Source organism: Pseudorca crassidens, chromosome 10, assembly GCF_039906515.1.
Source record: "Pseudorca crassidens isolate mPseCra1 chromosome 10, mPseCra1.hap1, whole genome shotgun sequence".
NCBI lineage: Eukaryota > Metazoa > Chordata > Mammalia > Artiodactyla > Delphinidae > Pseudorca > Pseudorca crassidens.
Window position 1 is genome coordinate 52,118,512 of NC_090305.1, and position 23,899 is coordinate 52,142,410.

At 39.6% G+C, this 23,899-nt stretch overlaps 1 protein-coding gene across 10 annotated transcripts in view; it reads left to right on the plus strand.

Annotated features, from left to right (window-relative positions):
- The window catches only part of RBMS3 (RNA binding motif single stranded interacting protein 3), a 723,832-nt gene that overhangs the window by 464,048 nt on the left and 235,885 nt on the right, over positions 1-23,899 (plus strand). For all 10 annotated transcript variants that reach the window (XM_067753570.1, XM_067753568.1, XM_067753573.1 and 7 more), the window contains exon 5: positions 9,687-9,844. In XM_067753570.1, the coding sequence (XP_067609671.1) occupies positions 9,687-9,844 (158 nt within the window). The remainder of the gene's footprint in view (positions 1-9,686; positions 9,845-23,899) is intronic.

Here is a 23,899-nt window from a genome sequence, read left to right on the forward strand (position 1 = left end):
CCCAGGACTCCTGTAAACAGAACTGGGGGAAAATGGAGATGCATGCATGCTTTTCTCATCTATCTTCCAGGAAGTCCTGGTGACATAACTTAACTCGATGTTGAGTCACATTAAGAATAAAACTTATCTCTTTCCTACTGGTGAGTTTTAAGAAAATCGCAATTAATATATATGCCAAATAAAAGCTGGCATTGATGATGGAAGTTATGCTTTTCAAAGGTAAAGTGGTTTATCTCATTTGAACATCTACAACCTACTGTGCACCTCTTGTTTGCTATTTCTCTACCAAGGTCATGATGTTAATACCAGAAGTGCAAGAAGTGAAGCAAACTGGTAGCACCCAGTTGGCTTCCTTCTCCCACCTGCTTCATTCCTGCATTGATAGATCAGTTTTCATGGTGGTAATCAAACACACACGCACAAACACACACACACATACATTTTCTCCAAGCTAATGTTAAGGATCGTAGGCCACCACATGTTCTGCAGCCTTTTCCAGCTCTTTTCAGAAAGGCTAGGATTAAATAAACCTAGGATATGCCATCCTTCACTTAGACTGACAGGATTTAAATGTATAGCTGAATTTGTTTTCTAAAAAATGGTGCTGGTGTAGATCTGACTGTGTCCTCTTTCTCTGTTCCACGTGAAATATGCATGGGTTTACAAAGCCAGTTTCCTGTGAAATTGACATTGGACAATTTAGGAATAAAAGTGGGTTTAAGCAAAACAGCAATGCAACTTCATGTATAAAGCTGTAATTTTTCACTTTCTATATATGCAGCATATACGTTTTAAATGTATCCATATGTAATAGAGGTTAGAGGAAAACTAGCCAGGTGTGTTTTTCTTAGCAACTTGAGAAATTTTTATTGTGCCAGCCTTGAAAACAAAACTTAACTTTGGGTCTTTCGTGAACTCATTCCCTCAGTAGGATGAAGGGATTTCCATTCTTCGAAAGGTGAATTGTGCTTCCAAGTAGGTTTACATGCTGAACACCTGTAGGAATCCAGCCACTGTTGGCTCCTTCCCCTTGATCTATCAGAAAAAGTTGTGAGCCAGCCATTAAACACACTGTGTTATGTTGAAATCTCAGGTCTCCGAATCAAATAGATCAGGATTTGAATTCTCATTGGATTTAACAGCTGTGTTACCTTGGGCGATTGCATATCTTCTTATAACCTCAGCTTTGTCACATGTAAAATAAGGACATTAACCATATCTATCTCAAGGGCTGTTTTAAGGAATAGAACCATAATGAATTTAAATAATTTTAAAGCCTTGTGTGTGACACACAGTAAGCTTAAAATAAATATTAGATAATATTGTACCATACAGTGCTAATAATGAGTCCTATATAACAACAAGTAAGTTATATGACTTGATAATAATATTACTCCTATGTAGCAATGAATATTTTAGTATGACTATGTCCCATGCAATATTTGGGACATACTTATGTTACCAAGTCCAAGCTCGTACTGCTCACCTCAGGACAGGCCAATAAATCGAGATGAGTTGTTGGAGCAAAGAATAGTGACTTTATTTGGAAAGTCAGAGGAATGAGAAAACGGTGCACTTGTGTCCCAAAGAACCATCCCTGAGTTAGAGTTCAGGCTTCTTTTATACTAAAAGGGGACGGGGTGTGGTTGGTTGTTGCAAACTTCTTGGTGCCGGAATCTTTTGCTCTTGCTGCTATTCAAGTTGATCTGGTCATGATATTCCTGTAAACCTCCAGTAAAACAAAGGTAATTCTCTGTTCTGCAACTTTTTATCTCTGTATGAATGGAAAGTGTTAGAACTTTAAAGGTCAGAACCTTAAGAATGGACTACCCTGTATATATCAGGCTACAGGTAACATTTTTAACTTGTAGCAAAAGCAATAGCATACAAAGGTCAAAGTAAAAGAAACAGATCCAATATGGAGTCTTGATTTGTTCTTCGCTATTACACTTATACTAAAAAATTTCTTGTGGTTTCACACAGAAATTCAAATTTAACAGGATGCCCTGTATTTTATCAGGCTGCCTTACTCTCAAGGGACATAGTGTTTGCCACCCAAGTTCTATTGCACAACTCCAGGAGTTACCATTGGTGCTGAGCTCTGGGGTATCATTGACATAGAACACAATGGGAATGGTTGCCCTTGAGTGGAATTCTTTGTCCCTAATACCTTTATACCTCGCTCAGTGACACATTTGTGTGTGTTCCCAATATGCCTGTGAGCCTCAGCAAGTCTATGCTGTCATATTCCGGGCAGAAGACACGGAAATGGTTTGCATCTGTTCTGTCTTTGTATGTGTTGTGATGATTATTCCAGAAGAAGTTAATAGGGTACCATAGCAAATGTATGGCCATGCTCATGCCGTTTCCAGAATTCCAGTTGTTTGAGGGAGAATTGTGGTCATTGTCAACGAATCAAGTGACAACTTTGTATTCCAGAGCTCATGGCAGGGAGACCCCCGTCGGAGAGGTGAATGAGACTGAGGAAAGGGGATGAGATTTCTTTACAATATTGAGTTTGTTTCTCTATAGTTTTGTTTCCTGTTCGCACTTTTGACCATCAGGACCCTGAGTACAAAACCATATGTCTTTGTGATATAGCAGTACATTACGATAAAACTATAGAGAGATCTCAATATTGTAAAATGTTAATTTAGCATTTTCTCACAGGAGAAACCATCCCATCAGGTGATACTGGGCTGAGCTCATGAGGTCATATGGAGGGAGAAGTCAAGGAGAGCCAGGATCCCACCTGGCCACCTGGCCCAGGACCACAGGTAACTCTAATTCAGTCATGGAGACTCAAGGGGCTCATAACACTTCACTGTTCATCTCAACCCAAGGGCTGCTTTAAGCCAGCCCTGCCTTAAAGAATAACATACACAACCCAGTGTTCAGGTTGTCCTGAGCACTAGAAACAGTTTTCTCTTTCTTTGCTGAGTGTGTTATACAGAATTAACCCCCCCTCCCCAATTAAACTTGGGGATGAGAATGCCAGTTGCCAATGCTGTGCTTACATGGAATCTGAAACAATGAAATCCTTCTTTTAAAACATGTGTTCCTTAGGGAAGTTGTTCTTATTGGTTATTATTTTAGGGAAATTGTTCTTATTGGTGCCGTGGGAGGAAAAACTGGTAGAGGCTCTCCTCTGACTCCATCAATATGTGAAATCAGGGGAAGAGAAATCACCTTCTTGCTTTTAGCGGAGGGAGAAGACAGTTGAAAACAGAGGGCACCCCCTTCATTGCTTAGCCAATAAGACAGAGGACACACTTGTTGGGCACCATTTAGGGGTGAAAGCCTACCTCTTGGCAGTCTTTCTTTATTTTCCCTCTAATGGTCTTTAATGTATTACCTCAAATGAATGCTTCTAGAGCCCCCATTGTAAGGGAAGGCTGTGGCTCTCCCTTTTTACCCGGTCCAAGGCCGTGACTTTGTAGCTAGGGAACACAGAGTCCAACTGTGAAGGTCAGAGCTGAGCATATGCCCATATATTTATGGCAAAACAGATTTGAAAAAAATTAACACACTGTATTAGTTAGAGTTCTCCAGAGAAACAACCAGTAAGGTGTGTGTGTGTGTGTGTGTGTGTGTATGAAGAGCTTTATTTCCTGGAATCTGCCTGATTATGCAGGCTGACAAGTCCCAAGATCTGAGGTCAGCAAACTAGAGACCAAAGAAGAACCAGTGTTTCAGTTTGAGCCCAAAGGCAGGAAAGAAACAATGCCCCAGCTTGAAGGCCGTCAAGTTTAACTCAGGGGAGGATCAGCCTTTTTCAGATCCTCAACTGACTGGATGAGGCCCACTCACATTAGAGAGGGCAATCTATTTTACTCAGTCAATGGATGAGTTTAACTGTTAAAGTCATCCAGGAAACACCCTCACAGGTAGATCCAGTATAATGCTTGACCAGCATCCTGAGCATCCTGTGGCTCAGTCCAGGTGGCAAATAAAATTAATCACCACACACGTGTGTGGTACTAAAGCAAGTATGTCCAGAATGGCCGGCTTCCTCCAGATCTCACCTAGAGGAGCTGTAACTCCTAGAGCCATGCAACAAGCGTGCTGATGATGTTACTAGAAGAGCAAGAGCATCTGTGTACAAAGTTAGTGTTCAACTAATTCTAAAACCTCCGATGCCTTTAGGGCAGCTTATTAATGCAGGAGGCTCCAACTCCCTGCTTCTGTTTTGGGGGAGAAGTAAAACATTTCATTTTTATTATTATTTATTTATTATTATTAATTTTTAAATTGCTACAGCATTTAAAATAGGCTATCCCATTAAAAAACAATTGTGCCTTTGTCTCCCCATTGATTTTTCTTTCTACTGGTGATATCCATGGACTAGCAGTATTTATAGGCAATCCCCAGAGTTGGCGTACTGTACTAGAAAGGGTCAAGAGTCAAAAAATATCACTTCTGATGTCATTTATTCACTTACTCGCCATGGGATTTTTGTATCCCTCTTAAGATCTTAGAACCAATCTTCTCATTGGTAGAGGGGGTTTATAACTCTTGCCCTATCTACTGCCTAGAGTTATTATAAAGGGCCATACAAAATAAAATAAATGTCCCTGAAACACCTTAAGTACTGTAAAACTCTGCTGCATGTAAGGAAATATTATTATCTTCAGTGTATATGAACATCCCCTTCAATTTGTTTTTAAAGTATTACAGTCAAGAGGTTGCTTTAGAGTTGTTACAAACATCTTCAGGATATTTCAGGATATTTTGTCACCACTGCTCAGGACAATTCATCTTGAGACAGCTTTGTCCACCTAACAGTTAAAAGTGACTATAAATTGATTACCATAATTTTGTGATTTAATAAAAACTTGATAGTATGTAAAGTAGGCAAAAACTAATAACTTAGAAAGACCCATAGTGTAATATATTATCGTGGAAAAAAATAGGAACTAGTCCCCTAAAACAGTGTTAAAATTTGGTCCACCAAATGGTACTTGTTCACAAGGAAATACATACAGAAATACAGAGTAAGCATTTAAAACCTTTTATAACAAGTTCACATTAGCATGACATTTAATCCAAATGTAATTTTGGTTTGTTTAATGTAGTCATAAAAAATTGCAACTTGCATTTTGTATGTCTCTTAATTTTTTCTATTAACTTTGAAAAATGTAAATATTTTGCAAATGTTGGTTTGTGACAGATTGGAAATAAAAATGGTCCCCACCACAGGTGGCTTGAGAAACATTGCTCTAAAATTCCTAATGCCAATAACTACTTCCTGAATATTTAAATATAATTTCATCAAGCATGAGTGTTGTCAGATTGAGTGTTGAAATCTTCTTCAAAGGTAGTTACCTTTTCCAGAATCATGTATATATAATAGTCATAATGTGTATCCAAAAAACACAGCCCCAGACATAACCTTTGATCTATATGTGAGCAATAATTTTGCCCTCCATTTGTATTCATTTGCTAAGCCTCCTTGAAATGTTCTGACATTGTCTTCAACTGTAATAAAGCAAATGAGTACCAATAAACCTAACACTAAAAATCTGAGAAAAATGAAGTCATTTCAGGAAAAAGAATTTTTATATTCTTACGTAAAATGACAAGGTCTCTGCTCCCATTAACGTTGGAGAGGGTACCATTCTAATTTTTTCACAATCTTTTGACAAAACTAAATAGTAAATCAAGAAATCCCCATACAGATGAAAAGATACAGAAACAGAGCAAAATGGAGGAGTTACTTATGGTGAGATGGTCAATTAAATGTAATAGATGTATGAATTGTAGTCATATACTTTTACAGACTAGCATACACTGCAGAGTATTCACTCAATTGATGATGTGTGAAATGCTGACTAAGGCTAGGAATCCTTTTTTTTTTTGTGGCCTTTCCTCTGTAACTAAAGCTACTTCATGAATAAGCAAAAGTGAATAAAATAAGGGATTCAGAGATATTTATTCTTGTATGTGCAAATATTCCTTTGAACCACAATTTGCCATCTGTTATTCATTGATGTTTAGGAGGAAAGGCAGTGTTAAGAACTGGGAAGAACATTGGATCAGGTATGAAAGGATATGGGTTCTATCTCTAGCCTGTTACTATTTAGCTGAGTGGCCTTGAGTAAGTCATAAGCACTATTTTAGCTTGTTTTCGTTTTTGTTTTTCCCATCTGTTAAATATCAGATTGGACAAGATGCTCCTTTAGGTCCATTCTGGAGCTAAATGATCATGAAAATTTAAGTTAAAAAACAAAAAGATTTCAAAAAGATTCTAGATTGCAGGTATCACATGAGTTATTTTTCTGCAGATTTAAAAGGCACATTCTTTTAGGTTCATAGTGCCAAAGAACCTTTTGAAAGAGCCCATCTATTTACATAAATGTGGTACATAAATATAAAACTGAAAATAAAAATATAAATGCATATATTATTTTAAAGTTCATTCTATGCAGAAATTAAATTCTGTTGTCATCAACGAATATGTTCAAGACTCATATTGTATTTCAAAGGAGAGAATTACTTAATGAATAACACTGCCCAAACGCTGTATTCTTCCTGTAAATACAAATTAAGGAATGACGCTCTCCAATTCTGTACTGTCTCTGTGAATACAGATTAAGGAGTTGGCCTTGCTGTTTGAATTTGCATTCAGAAAATAGCTACTGGGCAATCTCTTGTGTATTAAGCTCCGTATGTTAATTACACACCATTTTGAGAAGTTGCAGTGCATTCTATACTTGCAGAATTTGGAAATGGATTTGAATCAGGATACACTGGTGTACTGCTACTTAGATCTGTACGCCATGCTTCACTAGTGGGATTAGTTGCTTATGGTTGTTTAGCCTCATTAAGGATGAAGGTATACAGAATGTTGGGCAAATGCCAGCCCATTCATGGGACTGCCATGTTCTGCAGCCCACTCTCTGGGTTAAGCAGGAACTCCCACTGGAACTTGAGTTGATCTAGGGTATAAACTCCAGAAATCACATCATAGGAAAGTTTTTCTTCTCTCAACTCTTTCTCAATTCTGATTCTTCACAGGAAAAAGACTCTGTCTGGTCCTAGTGTGCTTAATACCTCTCTTAATTACGAATCTCATTGGTTACTAAGAGAGAGTCAACCACCAGGGTCACAATCTTCTGTGAACAAACAGTATCTAGTATAATTTAATCATGTGAATTTGTTGCCGATTTTGATAGTAACCTACTTATGCCAAGTGATACTGGCTTTTTAGCTATGGTAGCAACATACTGTTATCTTTTTCAATGGATTTGCTTAAGCCCAAAGATATTTTGATTTAAAGAAAACTTTTAAGGATTTCCCTGGTGGCACAGTGGTTAAAAATCCACCTGCCAGTGCAGGGGACACAGTTAGATCACTGGTCCGGGAAGATCCCACATGCCATGGAGCAACTAAGCCCATGTACTCAGAAGAACTACTGATCCTGTGCTCTAGAGCCCACACACCACAACTACTGAAGCCCGCCCACCTACAGCCCATGCTCCGCAACAAGAGAAGCCACCACATTGAGAAGCCCATACACCACAACAAAGAGTAGCCCCCACTCGCTGCAACTAGAGAAAACCTGCACGCAGCAACAAAGACCCAACATAGCCAAAATAAATAAAAATTAATTAATACAAAAGAAAACTTTTAAGTAAATATCCTTATAGTACATGGCTGGCAAATTTTCTAAGATGATATGTGAATGATTGAAGCTTTGGAAACATTGGCCTACTGGAAAAATACACTGAGATGGAAGATAGAAAATCTGACTAAATTTAATTTGAACCCTGTCACTAATTATTGGATTGTCCTCGGGTGAGATGATGAATTTTTCATGCCTCCATTTCCTCATTATCCAATAAGTATGATGATATTTGCCTAGCTACCTTTGGAATGATGATGTGAAGATTAAAATTAAAGGATGAGTAGTAAAATAATATAAAGTCAAAAGTCATATATACGTAGGTTTGTTATTATGTATCTGAAACACCACTTTTTTTTTCTTTTAGGTTTTTTTTTTCTTTTTTCATCACCCTAGCAGTTGGGCGGGGGATCATGTCCACTTAGGAAAAAAATAATATCATCTCTGTTTTCTCTCTAGGATCATGCCATTAATTAGCAGGGTGTGTGTGTGTGTGTGTGTGTGTGTGTGTGTGTGTGTGTGTGTGTGTGTGTGTGTGTGTGTATGTCTGTGTGTGTGTGTATGTCTGTGTGTGTGTGTGTGAGAGAGAGACTACAGTTGTACAGTTTCTACATATACACTATTCCCAAATACTAAAGCTGTTATCTTTTCCTGATTGATTACCTGTTTATTTGCACTGTTTTTCATGGTGATCAAAAAGTTTGAAAACTAAACTATGTTTCAAAAAGAACCTAATAATAGATCTTATTCATCTCAAAGCTTAATAAAAATATTATGGCCTGTCTGAATATTTAGAGCTATTAAAAGTAATGGAGCTTAGTTTCATGCCAAAACTATTTCTTGATCTGTAATAATATTTGGAATTTTGTTTATTGTATTTTTCGTTTTGCTTAAAACCTCAAATTTGCTACAGAATATATCATCTCTGCACAAAAGATATTTTACTATTACATAATGTCATTTCCTATAGACTTCAGAGTTGCTTTTTCCAATTTAATCATGTTTCCTCTTGAAGTTAAAGTTGTTGTGTTGGTTAAAATATAATAGTTCATTTAAATATGGGATCTATTTTGATATTAATGATCAATCATGTCAGGCTTTTGTCTGTGCTTTATTTTGAGACATGCGTACAACTAAGTTCCAACTTATTAATTCATTGTGTGAAATAGAAGATATTCACACACTTAGAAATAATGCTAGCAGTTGTTGTTTGATTTCCCATTCTATTAAGCAAAGCTTATTTAAGCACTACTGCTTCATAATCTCATTCATAGATAAATATTTAACTGTGGTCTATGGAAGTGATTGCCAAACTTGAGCGGTCATCAGACTCACTTGGAGGGCTTGTCAAAACACAGATCACTTGGCCCACCCTCAAGTTTCTGATTCCAAGGTGGGGCCTAAGAATTTGCATTTCTAGAAAGTTCCCCATTGATGCTGAGGCTGATGATAAATGCTGTCCTTGGACCACACTTCTTTTCTCCCCATTGGTGCAGTGGAAGGCACTATAGCAAGACAGGGAAGCCCATGGACTTTGGTGATACCCCCAGGTTTTAGCCCTGGCTTTGACACTTAAGAGCTGTATAACTTAGACCAAGTTAGGGATCAATTTTGTCCACTGTAAAGTAGTAACAATTATATGTACTGGAAATATTGAATGAAATAATGTATAACAAGTGTTTAAAGCAATGCCTAGCATGTTATGAACACTCACTAAATGCAACATTAGTAACTGGTGGTGACAGTAGTTAGAGTGGTAATAGAACCACTAGTTATGGTCATAGAATATACATACTTACCTTAGTTCAACTGCAATAAAAGTTTATTAGACTTTTCTAAGGAAGGCTAGACAGAAAGTTTGATTTTCACTGATGACATTGCTTCTATGAGAAGCATTCTGGCAAGAAGGAATTCAGTGAAAAGAAATACCACCCTTACTGAAAGAACTTCCAAGAGCATGCTAGAGATTGGAATCTAGATGGCAGTGTAAGCAAAATGTATAAATTTCTGCAGTGTTTCTCAATATTCAGAACTTACTGCATGTGTTTTTTTTTTCCCTTAGCAACAAGAGCAAGACCCAACAAACCTATATATCTCAAATCTCCCCATTTCTATGGATGAACAGGAGCTTGAGACTATGCTGAAACCATTTGGACATGTCATTTCCACAAGGATACTAAGAGATGCTAATGGAGTCAGCAGAGGCGTTGGCTTTGCCAGGTAAAACACCTGCTCTTTCCTTGTATTCCCTTTAATTCCATCCCTTTCTAGCACTACAAGAGTGCTGGAATATAGAATATTCAAAGAAAAGTAGCTTATCAAACTGACTGTATCTTTGCTTTGAGTCAGAGAATTCCAGTGTAACTAGAAATATGTTGTTCTTGCTAAAATCCGTACGTAGAATGTTTATATCTGTCTCAAGTCGTAATGGTATGCATAACCCCTTCCCAGTCCTCTCTATGCCTGTAGATCAACAAAATCAGATGCCGTCAGTTTCTACTAGGGATAATAAATGCCCAGCACCCCAGAGCTAAAGACCCCATGGGGTGAACAAAGCATCCACATGTTTCAGCATTGATTTCTAAAGAGCAAGATGGTAGAATTTCTCAGTCAGTGGAAGAGAGAAGAGAGTAAAGATTTCGAGAAACAGGAACTGTTGGGTAGTCTCAAGGAACTCAGAAATCTAAGGGGAGGTGAAGAGGGCATTTGCATTTAAGAGGCCCTGGCTGTGTGTTTTTGATGTTTTAAACAAAACAGAAAAGAACAAATTGCACTTTTCTCATTGTTGGAAAAAGATGAGTAGTTTTCTTTTTAACTTTAAGAGAATGTTTACAAAAGAGGATCTCAGCCAGGAATGGAGTTAAAATGGTGGTACCTGCTGTGCTTTCATGAAGAAACAAAGTTAAGGAAACTACAGGGAAACCGAAACTGCTCAATAACAAAGAAGAAAAGGAAAAGCTGTGTCTCCATGGTTGGGTGTGTTTATGCGTCTTGAGGTCTTGAGCGGACTCAACATGAATGGATGGATGGATGTTAATGTCATCTGGAAGGCAGCCCCTTGCAGGCAGGTGTTTCCCCCTATGGGGAACCCTGCCATCATTGGAAAAACCATCCCAAACCAACCTCTGTGAACCCACTTGGAAAGATATGAAAATGCATTGATTAACTGATCTCTAACTTGACTTCCTTGAGGTCATGGACCATGTCTTAAAATTCTTCTTATTCCCCACAATGTTCTACACATACTAGACCGGGAGACGTATGCAGGACACAGGTCTGAAGATTTGAAGAGAAGTCAGCAGAATGAAAAACATCTCCCAGACTTGAACGCATGCATGAGGCATTCAAGTTTTCAGAACATTGTTAACTGTTGATTGTCATGGTCAAGGCAGAGCTAATTGCAATGCCTGGGTCTCTGAAATTGTCCAACTTACGCATTCTTGGAGACTGTGCAGCCTGCTGTTGGAGGCCTAGCCAGTGCAGGAGGCACTAAATGCCTGCCATGCTCCACTTCACACTGCGTGCACACGCCTTTGGCTCAGCACCCACCTCCTGCCCCGCAAAACCTCTCTAACAAATTAGTTTCTCCTTCATTTATGCTCCTGCTGAGAAAGGAACATGTTTCAGATTCATCAAGAGAACACATTTTCTGAGAAGATCTATGTTTTGTATTTTTGTTTTTTAAACAAAAGATTTTTGGTACAAAGTATGGATATATTAGTTTGCTTAGGCTACCATAACAGAATTCAACAGACTGGGTGGCTTTAAACAACAGACATTTATTTTCTCCCAATTCTAGAGGCTAGAAGTCCAAGATCAAGGTGGCAGTAGGTTTGGTTTCCTCTCTGTGTCTTGTAGATGGCCTTCTTTTCCCATATCTTCACATGGTCTGCCCTTTGTGTTTACTCCTAATCTCTTCTTAAAAGGGCGTCAGTCAGATTCGATTAGGATCCACCCATTATATATACACACAATTTATAATCCAATCTCTTGGGATAAACCATAATGGAAAAGAATATTAAAAAAAGAATGTATCAATATATATATGTAAAACTGAGTCACTTTGCTGTACAGCAGAGATTGGTACAACATTGTAAATCAACTATACTTCAGTAAAAAAATTAATGAATGTGGGCTTCCCTGGTGGCGCAGTGGTTGAGAGTCCGCCTGCTGATGCAGGGGACACGGGTTCGTGCCCCGGTCCGGGAAGATCCCACATGCCGTGGAGCGGCTGGGCCCATGAGCCATGGCCGCTGAGCCTGCACGTCCGGAGCCTGTGCTCCGCAACAGGAGAGGCCACAACAGTGAGAGGCCTGCGTACTGCAAAAAAACAAAAACAAAACAAAAAAAAGTTAATGAATGTAATATTAAAAAAACAACATATATACACAACTTCTTCATTCATTCATCTGTTGATAGACACATAGGTTGTTTCCATGTCTTGGCTATTGTAAACAATGCTGCTATGAACATTGGGGTGCATGTATCTTTTTGAATTAATGTTTTCATTTTCTTCTGATATATACACTAGTGGAATTGCTAAATCACATGGTATTTCTCTTTTTGGTTTTTTGAGGACTCTCCATTCTCTTTTCCACAGTGGCTGCACTAATTTATATGCCCACAATAGTGTACAAGAGTTCCCTTTTCTCCACATTCTTGCCTGTCCCAGTACTGGTGCCAACAGACTGGTGGGTGGGGATGGAGCTGGGTCCTGAGGCTAATAAACTAGAGGGAGGATTCCACGATGGCACCTTCCAGCACCAGTGTTATTATGGCAGAACGAGCTCCCAGAAATGACTGCTGCCAGCATCTCTGTCCCCAGGGGGAGTCCCAGTTGCCTCCTGTCTCCCCAGGAGACTCTCCAAGATTAGCAGGTGGGTCTGACTCAGGCTCCTTTCAAATTACTGCTTCTGCCCTCGTTCACGGAGTGTGTGAAATTTTGTGTGCCTCCTTTAAGAGTAGAGTCTCTATTTCGGACAGCCCTCTGGGTCTCCTGAAAGTAAGCCCCACTGGCCTTCAAAGCCAAACGTTCTAGGGGCTTGTCTTCCCAGTGCAGGACCTCCAGCCTGGGGAGTCTGATGTGGGTTTCAGACTCCTTGCTCCTTGGGGAGAACCTCTACAGTTGTAATTATCCTCCCCTTAGTGATTCACTCACTGGGGTTGGCGGTGGGGGGTGGGGCACGGGTCTTGACTATACCATGACTCTGCCCCTCCTACCTGTCTCATTGTGGTTCCTCCTTTTTTTTTCTTTTTGGCTTTTTGAGTTAATTATTATTGTTTTATTATATTATTATATTCACATTTTACAGTTATAGAAAAAATGAAGGCAAGAGAAGTTTAAAATCCTGTACAATATCTCACAGAAGATAAGCAGGAGAACCCACTTACAGGTTCAGGTATAGGTGAACATAAGCCCATGTTCTCAAGATCACAAGGGCTATAGCCAAACAAATAATGATATATCTTTAGTTGTGGAAGATCTTTTCTGTTAAGTTAGTCTTTTTCATTGATAGTTGTTCTGTAAATAGTTGTAATTTTGGTGTGCTCGTGAGAGGAGGTGAGCTCAGGGTCTTTCTGCACTGCCATCTTGGGACAAAATCCCAGGTGTGGTTCTTGGTTCATGTGCAAGAGATCCTGAAATTCCTTTGACTCAAAAGAAAACCTCCATTATTATTTTACTTGTAAGCTATATTCATCTTCTTTGAAAATCACCTCTTCAAAGCAAAGGTGGTATCTTCGTTTTATATTTAAACCACTGAACTTCAAAGCATTGATTTGAATACCAGTAGGGTGCAGAACAGCACAATTACAGGCTTTTTAACGTTCCAGAAGCACTAGATGGTGTCTGAAATTACAGACTTCCATTTTATTTTATTATTATTTTTTTCCTCTCTTGTAACATAAAACAGTTTTGTAAGATCCACCCCCCTGCAGGCAGCATTTTATAGCCAAGTCATAAACCCTGAAAAACAAAAGTTTATGGTGGGAATGCTGACAGTCAGACCCACTACTGCAGAGCTCGCAGATGCCAACAGACTACCTTGCCTTCCAGCATGAGGATCAGAACATAAATCAGCCTGAGTCTGGAGGGACAGGACTGCATGTTCACGTTATCCATTTCCCATTCCCAGAAACATAAGACCGTTTGTCTAACAAAAATCACATTGAACGAGTGTTATGAGAGGCCGGTAAAGAATGACCCAAAGTGGAGAAGGGATGAGGGTAAGCGTTCACAATTACTCCAGCTTCAACATCTGGGAACATAGAACCTCTTTAAGCAATGCATTTACTGTCCCCGGGTGAGCTAAAGGGCGTGAGAGACCGCTGAGCACAGAGACCTTTGTATTCTGTAATTTTTTTCACCTCTCTTCAGTGCTCTTAATTTGATTCTCATGGAGTTTTGTTTGAATGACTTTTAACATCTGGGCAGTGTTCTACCACTCCCTACCAAATGGGCAAGTTTTCCAAATAAATCATTTCAGTACTTCTTTCTTTTCACTAAGTAAAAAAACTAATCACAATTACAGGAAGACAAATATCAGGCTGATTATTAAAAATTAATTTAAATATTATTTTTGTATTTTCTTTTAATTACTTTAAATATCGTTACAATTTTATTCTTTACTTTCCACTGCCTGACATTTCTTGCTGCCTATCTTCTCCCACCTCCCGAAATAGAAAGAGAACTCAGATTCAGAATAAACATAAAGAAAATATAGAAATTTTTAAAATTATAAGGCAAATGCCAATACTTTCTTTGTAGGCAACTATATGGTGCTTTAAAATGACCATCAAGCCTATCTAAATGTGATTTTATTGTTTGGAATGTGTTTCGATTCATATCTACCTTAAATCCGTCTTTAAGAAATGTTGTGTTAATATTTCTCCCTTGATGTTTTGGCAATTCATTTGCCATTACTGTCTCAAATGCATGGAACTAGGAAATCAAATGTGAGCAAAGAAAATCTCTAAAATGTAAACTTAGTGATTAGTAACCACCAAACTACAGCTGTGTTTGCACAGAAACAGGTTACAACTGTGTTTGCTGAGACTGAAAAGAAGGTGGACTGTTATTCCTTTTAGTAATTTTAATTCCTCTCTCAATTGCCAGCAGATGTGATCGACTAAAGAGAAAACCCCTGGTCCACCCTGTAGCTTCTTTATCTTTATTCTTGTTTTATGTGTTTATCTTCATCGTTTCTTTATGTTGTCTGTTTGTCTTTCTGTCTTTTAACATCAGAAAGTCATGGTCATGGCTAGAGAAGGCAGATCACTCTACTTTCTTTTCCGTGTATTAGGAGCCCTGGTTTTCAAAACCCAAACAAACCAACCAACCTGTCAACCAAACAAACAAATGAATTAAATTGCATAGAATAATCTATTATTCTGAAATCCCCTGGTCTTCAATCTTTCTGTATACATGCTTTTATAAAAACTTAGAAAAGGAGAAAAAACATACAGTTTATTGTTCTATTATTTTGAAATTGGAATGGCGTTGTTCCAAAGTCAGCCCTCCGTGGGATGGGAGGAGAGTTCTGAATATTATTTATCCTTGTGAAACTGAAATTGGAGAACTTTATTACCTTGCAATTGGAAATAGAGGCCATTCCCTGTGCTCAGGGTCTGTAAGATCTCTTTACCCTGTGCTTGCCCTAAGTACAAACCATGACAGGGACTCTTGGGCCCTGAAGGCTGTGGGGATTTCAGGTAGGTTGTTGACTTCCAGCCAATAAAGAGAAAGACTTCGAAATATCATTTGGAGGGCACATGTGAGCCTCTTTTATTTAATATCTTTCATACATGCTCTGCTTTCTATGAATTGGACCAACCTAACATCCATCTGTATCCGTGTGGTTATAAATATGGCTTTATGGTCAGAAATAACTTAGTTTTCATCTTAGTTCTGTTCTTCCTATCTGTGTTCTTGGACTAGTTACTTAAACTCTTTTAGCCTCCCTTCCTGATATGTAAAATGTATATATATTTTTAATTTTTATTGGAGTATAGTTGATTTACAATGTTGTGTTAGTTTCAGATGTACAGCAATGTGAATCAGTTATACATATAAATATATCTACTCCTTTTTAGATTCTTTTCCCATATAGGTCATTACAGAGTACTGACATCTTGATTTTATTTATTTACTTATTTGTTTGTTTATTTATTTATTTATTTTTGGCCGCATTGGGTCTTTGTTGCTGCACGCAGGCTTTCTCTAGTTACGGCAAGTAGGGGCTACTCTTCCTTGCAGTGCGCGGGCTTCTCGTTGTGGTGGCTTCTCTTGTTGTGGAGCACGGCCTCTAGGCACACGGGCTTCAGTAGTTGTGGCTCGCGGGCTTAGTTGCTCCGCGGCACGTGGGATCCTCCCCGACCAGGGCTCAAACCCGTGTCCTCTGCATTGATAGGCAGATTCTTAACCACTGCGCCCAGGGAAGTCCCGTAAAATGTATTCATCCATGCATTCATTCAGTTCACCCAGTAAATATGTGGGCACTAGTAATGTGCCAGTAATTATTCTACATGTGATAATTAGAGATGTGCGCACACACACACACACACACACACACACACACAAGTATCTGCTTTCATTGACTGGCATTCTACTGGATTGGGGACACAGTTAAGTATGTCATCAAACATAAAATAGTAAATAATGAGTATCAACAATTAATATCAAATAACTAAAGTGCTATGAAAACAAAATAAAGCATAGGGGTGCTATAGAGAATGTGACAAAATGAGAGGTTTGAGGTAAAGGATAGGAAAGCCCTCTGAGGAGACTGCATTTAACCTAAGATGCACATGATAAGAAGAAACCAGCATGAGACTCCCTGGTGGGCCTGAAGAGGGAAAAGAGCTGTCCCAGCAGAGGAAAAGAGAGAAGGAGAGCTAAGCTGGGGCCAGTTCCTCATACTTGGGAAACAGAAAAAAGGCAAGGTTGATATATTGTAGAAAAAAGAAGAGAAATGTAATAGATAGTAATATCTAGTAATGAATGAAATATGGCTGCAGCTCAAAGAGACTGATTAAAAGTGATCAAATGAGTTCCAGTTGCATTGAATGGTGAGATTTTTCTATACCTGAACATATTTTACTTATTGATTCCTTCTTTATCTCAGTTTTAATTTTTGAATTGAATGTTTTTCCATTTCTTTACCAAATTCCCTTTGAACACAATTAATCTATGGTTAAAAGATAGATTTAGATTATGATGCATCCAGACAAGGATGTCTGCTGGGGGTAGGTAGGTAGTCTGAAAGAAGCAGTTCCCAGACTAAGTGTAAGTAAACTTATTTTTTCTTACATTTTTCTTGAAATACACAGCCTCAGAGATCATTTTGTTCCTTGGGTATTGATAGTTTTATGATGTAGCCGTCAAAGTGCTGGCTAGAAACATAGCTTCACCACAAATGATCCAACTGAAGAGGCTAGCATGGAGGAGTATTTACAGAAGTGTGGGCAGAGTTAAGGGAACTGATGAAGGGACGCTGAGATACCCAGAGATGAGCCGCAGAAGGAAGCCTTTACCCCTGAGAGCAGACAGCAGGTGAAGAAGCCATGTGCCCAGAGCCCAGGGAGACCCAGAGCCTTGGAGGAGGGGCCGCCTAGAGGTGCTGTAGACAGGGAGGGATGTAACCCTTGCCAGACAGACGTGGTGCCAAAGCAGAGAGAATGAGGAGGACCAGCCAGATCTCTCTCTCTCTGTTTCCACCAGGCCTCCAGTGGTGACACCAATAAAAACCATCAAGTAATAGAGCAAAGGTGATACAGTCCATGGAAGGGTCACTTTTTTGGGGCATAGAGCAGAGCAGAGAAGGCGTATGGGGGAGGGCTAAGCAGAAAACATCAGCACACATGGATGAGTGAACTAATTTTCTTTCCTCTTGACTCCACTATTAAAAAGTAGAAATAGAAAGCAGTGCAAAGTCAGCAATAAATACCACCTGCTACTTCTCCTTCAGACTGGCAATGGATACAGGTAGGTTGGAATGATGGCAAGCTGGCTCTGTTTACAGAAAACAACTGCTCAAATCTAGAGTAACTTTGCCGTGATGTCTTTTTTCTGACATCATTTCTGACACCAAATATGTGGACTTTTGTGACATTGAATGTGTGTCATTTTTCCATACTAATTATCCAATTCTCTGACTCCAGCTGGGTGTCCAACAATTCATTTCAGTTTTAACACTAACTACTCAGAGTTGTCATCAGGCTGCACAGGTTCAAGGGCTAGGTCCCACAAGAGTGTCCCCACTTCAGACACCACCACAAATGGGGTACCAGGCTACCCACAATTCTGCCCCACCCACTACAAATTCAGGGGTTCCCTTGACACCCCTCAGGCTTGAAAATTCACTAGAACTATCCACAGAACCCAGGAAAACACTTAAATATTTACCTGTATGTCATAAAGGATACAGCTCAGGAACAGCCAAATGAAAGAGGTGCATAGGGCAAGGAAGCGGGTGGGAGAACGGCTCAGAGCTTCTCTGCCCTCTCTAGGTGTCCCGCCCTCCCAGCACATCAATGTGCCCACCTATCCATCAGCTCTCCAAACCCTGTTGTTCAGTGGTTTGAATGGAGGTCTCATCACACAGGCACCATTGATTAAATCATCGGCTCTTGGTGGTTGCACTCAAATCTCCAGCCCCTCACCCATCCCCAGACACTGAAGAGTGGGCCTGACAGCTCCAGCCCTCTAATTCTTTGGTCTTTCTGGTGACCAGCACTATCCTGAAGCTATCTAGGGGTCTCACCTTGAATCACCTCATTAACAGAAACTCAGGTATAGTCAAAAGTGATCCATTACAAATAACAGAAGACGTTCCTTTCACTCGGGAAATCCCCAGAGTTTTAGGAGTTCTGTGCTAGGAACCAAGGACAGAGACCAAATTTATTTTTGTTATACCATAGTTGCCATGCAGAAAACACCTTATCTCGTCTTTCATCGCATCTTTCAAGAGGAATCAGAAATTCAACTTTTCATGGGAAGTCTCCCAATCTCTAAATGTTGACAACCATTTCAAATTTTTCAAAAACTCTTTGCAGCCCAAGCAAAACATTCGTGAAGGCTGGATTTGGCCCATGGTCTCCAGTTTGGGGCACCTGACAGAGAACTCCAGAACAGTGGTTTTCAACCCTGACTGCACACTGGCATCACCTCGGCAGCTTTCAAAAATATGTGCCTAGACTTCATGCTAAAGCAATTAAGTCAGAATCTCCTGAGCTGGGGCCCAGACACTGGTATTTTTAAAAAAATAGCTCCCTGATAATTTTAATGTACCATCATTTTAAAAATAAGCTTTTTTATTTTGGAATAAGTTTAGTTTTACAGAAAAGTTACAAAGGTAATACACAGGTTTTGTACACCCTACATCCAGTTTTCCCCATTGTTAACCCTTTGCATTACCATGACATGTTTGTCAGAATTAAGAAACTGACATCAGTACATTATTATTAACCAAACTCCAGACTTTATTGGAATTTCACCAATTTTTCCATTGATATCCTCTTTTTGTTCCAGAATCCAATCCCTGGTACCATTTTGCATTTGGTGGTTTTTCTCATCAGTTTGCTCTGGTCTCTGACAGTATCTCAGACTTTCCTTGTTTTCCATGAGTAGTCCCAGCCAGGTATCCTGGAAAATGTCTCCAGGTCTGCCTTTTTCGATGTTTATTTCACGATGGGATCCATGTTATGTCTAAGTTCTGGAAAGAATACCACACAGGTGAAGTGCCCTTCTTGTTATATCATATCAGGGTATAATCTCCATTTCTGAGAACACCTACTCTAGTTAATCATGGCTGAATGAAATGGAGATGGCTGGCCCCATCCAGCTTCAGCAGAGATGAAAGCAGATCAGGGCAGGAAATCAGGAGTGATGACAGGAGGCCAGCAGTGGAGCCCCATCCCTTCCAAACAAGCCAACGAACAAAGGTTCCATTGCAGGCTTCTCCACCAACTCAACTTTAGAGAAGCCACTGCTTTCTGGTGTTATTTTCTTCCTCTGTACCACGTAGAAGTTGGTATTTCCAGTCCTGAATATATGTGATTCTAAAGTTTTGGAGTGGGTTTTCATGAACCAAATATTGTCCATAGCTCCATTTCATAAGAGGAATGTGCTTCAGTGCTAAGCAAGGGGCCACCAAAATGTCAGAGTTTCTGCAAAGGGAGGTGGTAGGAAGACCAGTCTACGGCCCTATTTTGCATTTATGACACTTGTCTCCTAAAGACGTCAAGCACCTCGAAGGAAGAAAACAAATTGCAAAAACGGAGAATATTCAACTCCTTCACTCCTCTTTCTTGCTGAAATTCACTGTTATTCCTTCTGTTACCATGGATTACGAAGCCAATGACATAATTTGTTTTGTACAAAATCTTTTCATGTTGACACTTTCAGCAAATCTTACCGGAAGCGAGGATGAATGGCTTGCAAAGCTGTATGTTCTAAGTTGCCAATAATTTGTACGGAGCCTGTGATTGCAAAACCACAAAAATTTCACAATAGTGGAAACCTTTCATTAAGCATCATAAATGACAGGGTGCATTTGTTTTAACTATGTGCGTAATCATGCTTATTGATTTAAGATCATAAACTGAGAGATTCTCCATGGAGGTGAGACAGGTAGGCTGCAAATCGTTGTACACAATACTCTGCCACCCCTGTGTGTTAAGTCTGACCCAGAACATTCTCCCGGTATTGGATCAGGCTCTCATCTGGTGTAATTTGCCCATGGGGATTGTATTGGCTATGAAACTAGCACCTATTAGTAGCTGTTGTAAAAAAGAAATGTTCTCTAAATCACAATTCAGTGGTGCGTTTCGAATGACTGAAGCCAGGTTCCTAGGCACGGAGACAAGAAAGAATGTCAAACAGGACCTTTAATGCACGTTTGTATTTAAACATCAGACCTAACAGAAAACCCTGAGACTTTATACAATGATTGGAGCGTTGTAGGAACCTAATTAATGCATCGCATTGTCGGGTGAATGGTTGGCCAGGCACACGAGCTCTTCTGAGGGATGTGAGAGGGTTCAGGTACTGCCTAGAAAGAATGAGTGCAGTTGTAGGGATTCAGTGGCCCATCTGAAGGGGCCATGGAAAGGCAGCTTTGTCTGGCACGCTGCCTTTTCAGACCCACTTGATAATATTAGTGTCAGTTTCAAGTGGAGCGCATGCCAGATTGCAGATAGCTTGGGCTGGCATTTCAAATAGGCTAATTGTGAAACTGGAGAAGAAAATGGTCACATTCTTGCTAAGGTGGCCATTCAAATGCAGTCTCCCCCAGAGTTCCATGGGTCTCACTCTGAGCCTTTCCCCTCGGCAGCTCCTCGATCTCCCTCTTTGCTGGGATGGCTTGGCCTTGTTAAAATGTGCCCTGTGTATTAAAATGAAATTGTCACTGCTGGGTGGTGCCACATAACATGGTTTGACACTAAGCACTGGCAGCTACAGAAAACAGACTTTTATTGCATTTATTCTTTCAGAGATGAGAGTCTCTAAAGGCTCCTGCAGACATATACTTAGTTAAATCTGAATGAAGCCAGAGTGAACACTCTACGCTGCTGTCTGGTGTTCACAGAAATGGCCCCCACTGGGCTTGGTGGGGCTGTAAACCAGTCTTAACAAAAGATGATCGTACTAGAATCCAAAAGGGAAGATATGAGGCTTTCAAACCAGGACAAAAATGTTTTAGGTGGATGGATGAGATGAAGCCACCAAGCACACACACGCTATCCCCCATCCAGTTTCAGTGTGCGTTTAGAATTCCGTGTCGTTTTAAAGACAAAAGGGGAAGGATTTGATTTGTAGGACTCTGGCAAGCAAGCTTTAGATTCTTAACTGCCTTTTATCTAGATGAGTACCCAGAGAGCGACTGAACAGGGAGGGGGCCCTGGGGCATAAGCTTTTCATTCCATAGCTCTCCTGGAATCAAAATTCCATAAAGCAACATCTGTAGTAATTAAGGATGCACATTTCCTCTCCCATTCATGTCTCTGCTAGGAGGGAAGGTTATCTTCCCTAAGAGACAATGGATAGTGGGTCCTGTGGGAAAAGAGAAAGAGCAGAATTTGAGTTCTTTTGTTCCTAGAAATGGAAGTTCCCTAGTTAAAAAAAAATTAAGGGATTTCTCTGGTGCCGCAGTGGTTAAGAATCCACCTGCCAATGCAGGGGACACGGGTTCACGCGCTGGTCCAGGAAGATTTCCACAAGCCGTGGAGCAACGAAGCCCATGCGCCACAACTATGAGCCTGTGCTCTAGAACCCGTGAGCCACAACTACTGAGCCTGCGTGCCACAACTACTGGAGCCCACGTGCCACAACTACTGAAGCCCACGTGCCTAGAGTCCATGCTCCACAACAAGAGGAGCCACCGCAATGAGAAGCCAGCACACCACAACGAAGACCCAATGCAGCCAGAAGTAAATAAATAAATTTTTTTAATTAAAAAATAACAAGTTGGAAGATGTAAAATATTCCTCTGGAAAGAAAATGTGAAGGAGTTAGCAAAATTATACTTAGCTGCTCCTCAATATTTGGAATGGGAAATGATTCATCTTATCTTTCTAATCCAAATATCCTCTGATTTGGGGGAATTTGTGATTAAGCAGTGAATAAAATGCCATTTTTGTTTTTATTTTTATTTATTAAAAGTGGGTATTATTAAGCTTAAAGAGTTTTAGTTTTGCATTTCGACTCAAAAGTGAGTCACTCTTCAGATGTTCTTCAAAATAACACTATGTGGATCCAATGGGCATCTAATAAATGAACATTAACCTATTAACGTCAGATTAGTTTCCTGTGCTTTCTTGTCATATTAGGACCAGCTATGTAATTTGTGGGATCTAGTGAAAATTAAAAATACAAGACCCCTTGTTTAAAACGTATTAAGATGTCAGGATGGTGACAGCAGAACTTTAAATCAAGTGCAAGATTTTTCTAAGCACAGGGCTCTGGTACTGCATGTGTACCCCTGACATTGGTCCTGCTCTGCTTCACCATCTTATCAATGCAGAAAAAATGTGCATCTTTCCCATGCTTCCTAGGAATGTACATTGGAAAATGTTTTGTTTTGAGTCATAAGGTAATTAGAGCTCCCCAGATGGAACGTGCTTTTGAAACCATCTTCAAATAGAGCTACCATATGATTCTGCAATCCCACTCCTGGGCATATATCTGGAGCAAACCGTAATTTGAAAAGATACATATATCCCAGTGTTCATAGCACTATTTACAGTAGCCAAGACATCGAAGCAACCTAAATGTCGATCGACAGATGAATGGATAAAGAAGATGTGGTATATACATACACAATGGAATATTACTCAGCCATAAAAAGGAATGAAATAGTGCCATTTGCAGCAACACAGATGGACCTAGAGATTATCATACCAACTGAAGTAAATCAGACAGAGAAAGACAAATATATGATATCACTTATATGTGGAATCTAAAAAAAAAAAATGATACAAATGAACTTATTTACAAAACAGAAAGACTCACAGACTTAGGAAACAGACTTATGGTTACCAAAGGAGAAACATGGGGGGAGGGATAAATCAGGAGCTTGGGATTGGCATACACACACTATTATATATAAAATAGGTAACCAACAAGAACCTAATGTGTAGCACAGGGAACTCTACTCAATATTTTGTAATAACCTATAAGGGAAAAGAATCTGAAAAAAATAGATATATATGAATGTATAACTGAATCACTTTGCTGTACACCTGAAACTAACACAACACCGTAAATCAACTATACTTCAATAAAAAAAAAATTTCTTAACCTGGTAACTCAGATGCTCTTGCCTGCACCCCTCAGCTTATCTCCAAGAGTTTCCCTGAGTGAACCTTCCACTGGGCCACTCACTCTACCCCATCTACAAGGACACAGCCTGCCCCCTCCCAGCCTGGCCCCTACCCTAGTTACTTCTGCAAAGGCCTTTCTGTCCTCCTGTGCCCACTTCTCAGAGTTTTCCTGGCTTCTGCAATTCCTCTCACATTTGAATTCCTCTCGGTGTAATAAATATATAACTTATTTGGCATTTGCTTATATATATATATTTTTTTCCTTTTCTTTTTTTCTCTGCATGTAATATGAATATGAAAACACACATAAAATTTGGATGTAAGAAAGTTTTACAAATTGTGTCAAAGGGCTCCATTCCAAGAAAGTTCATATTAATAACAGAGCAGAAAATCCAAAATTATACACTTTGCCTTTTAGACAAAAAATTTCACACATTTCATACACATTCTTTTATA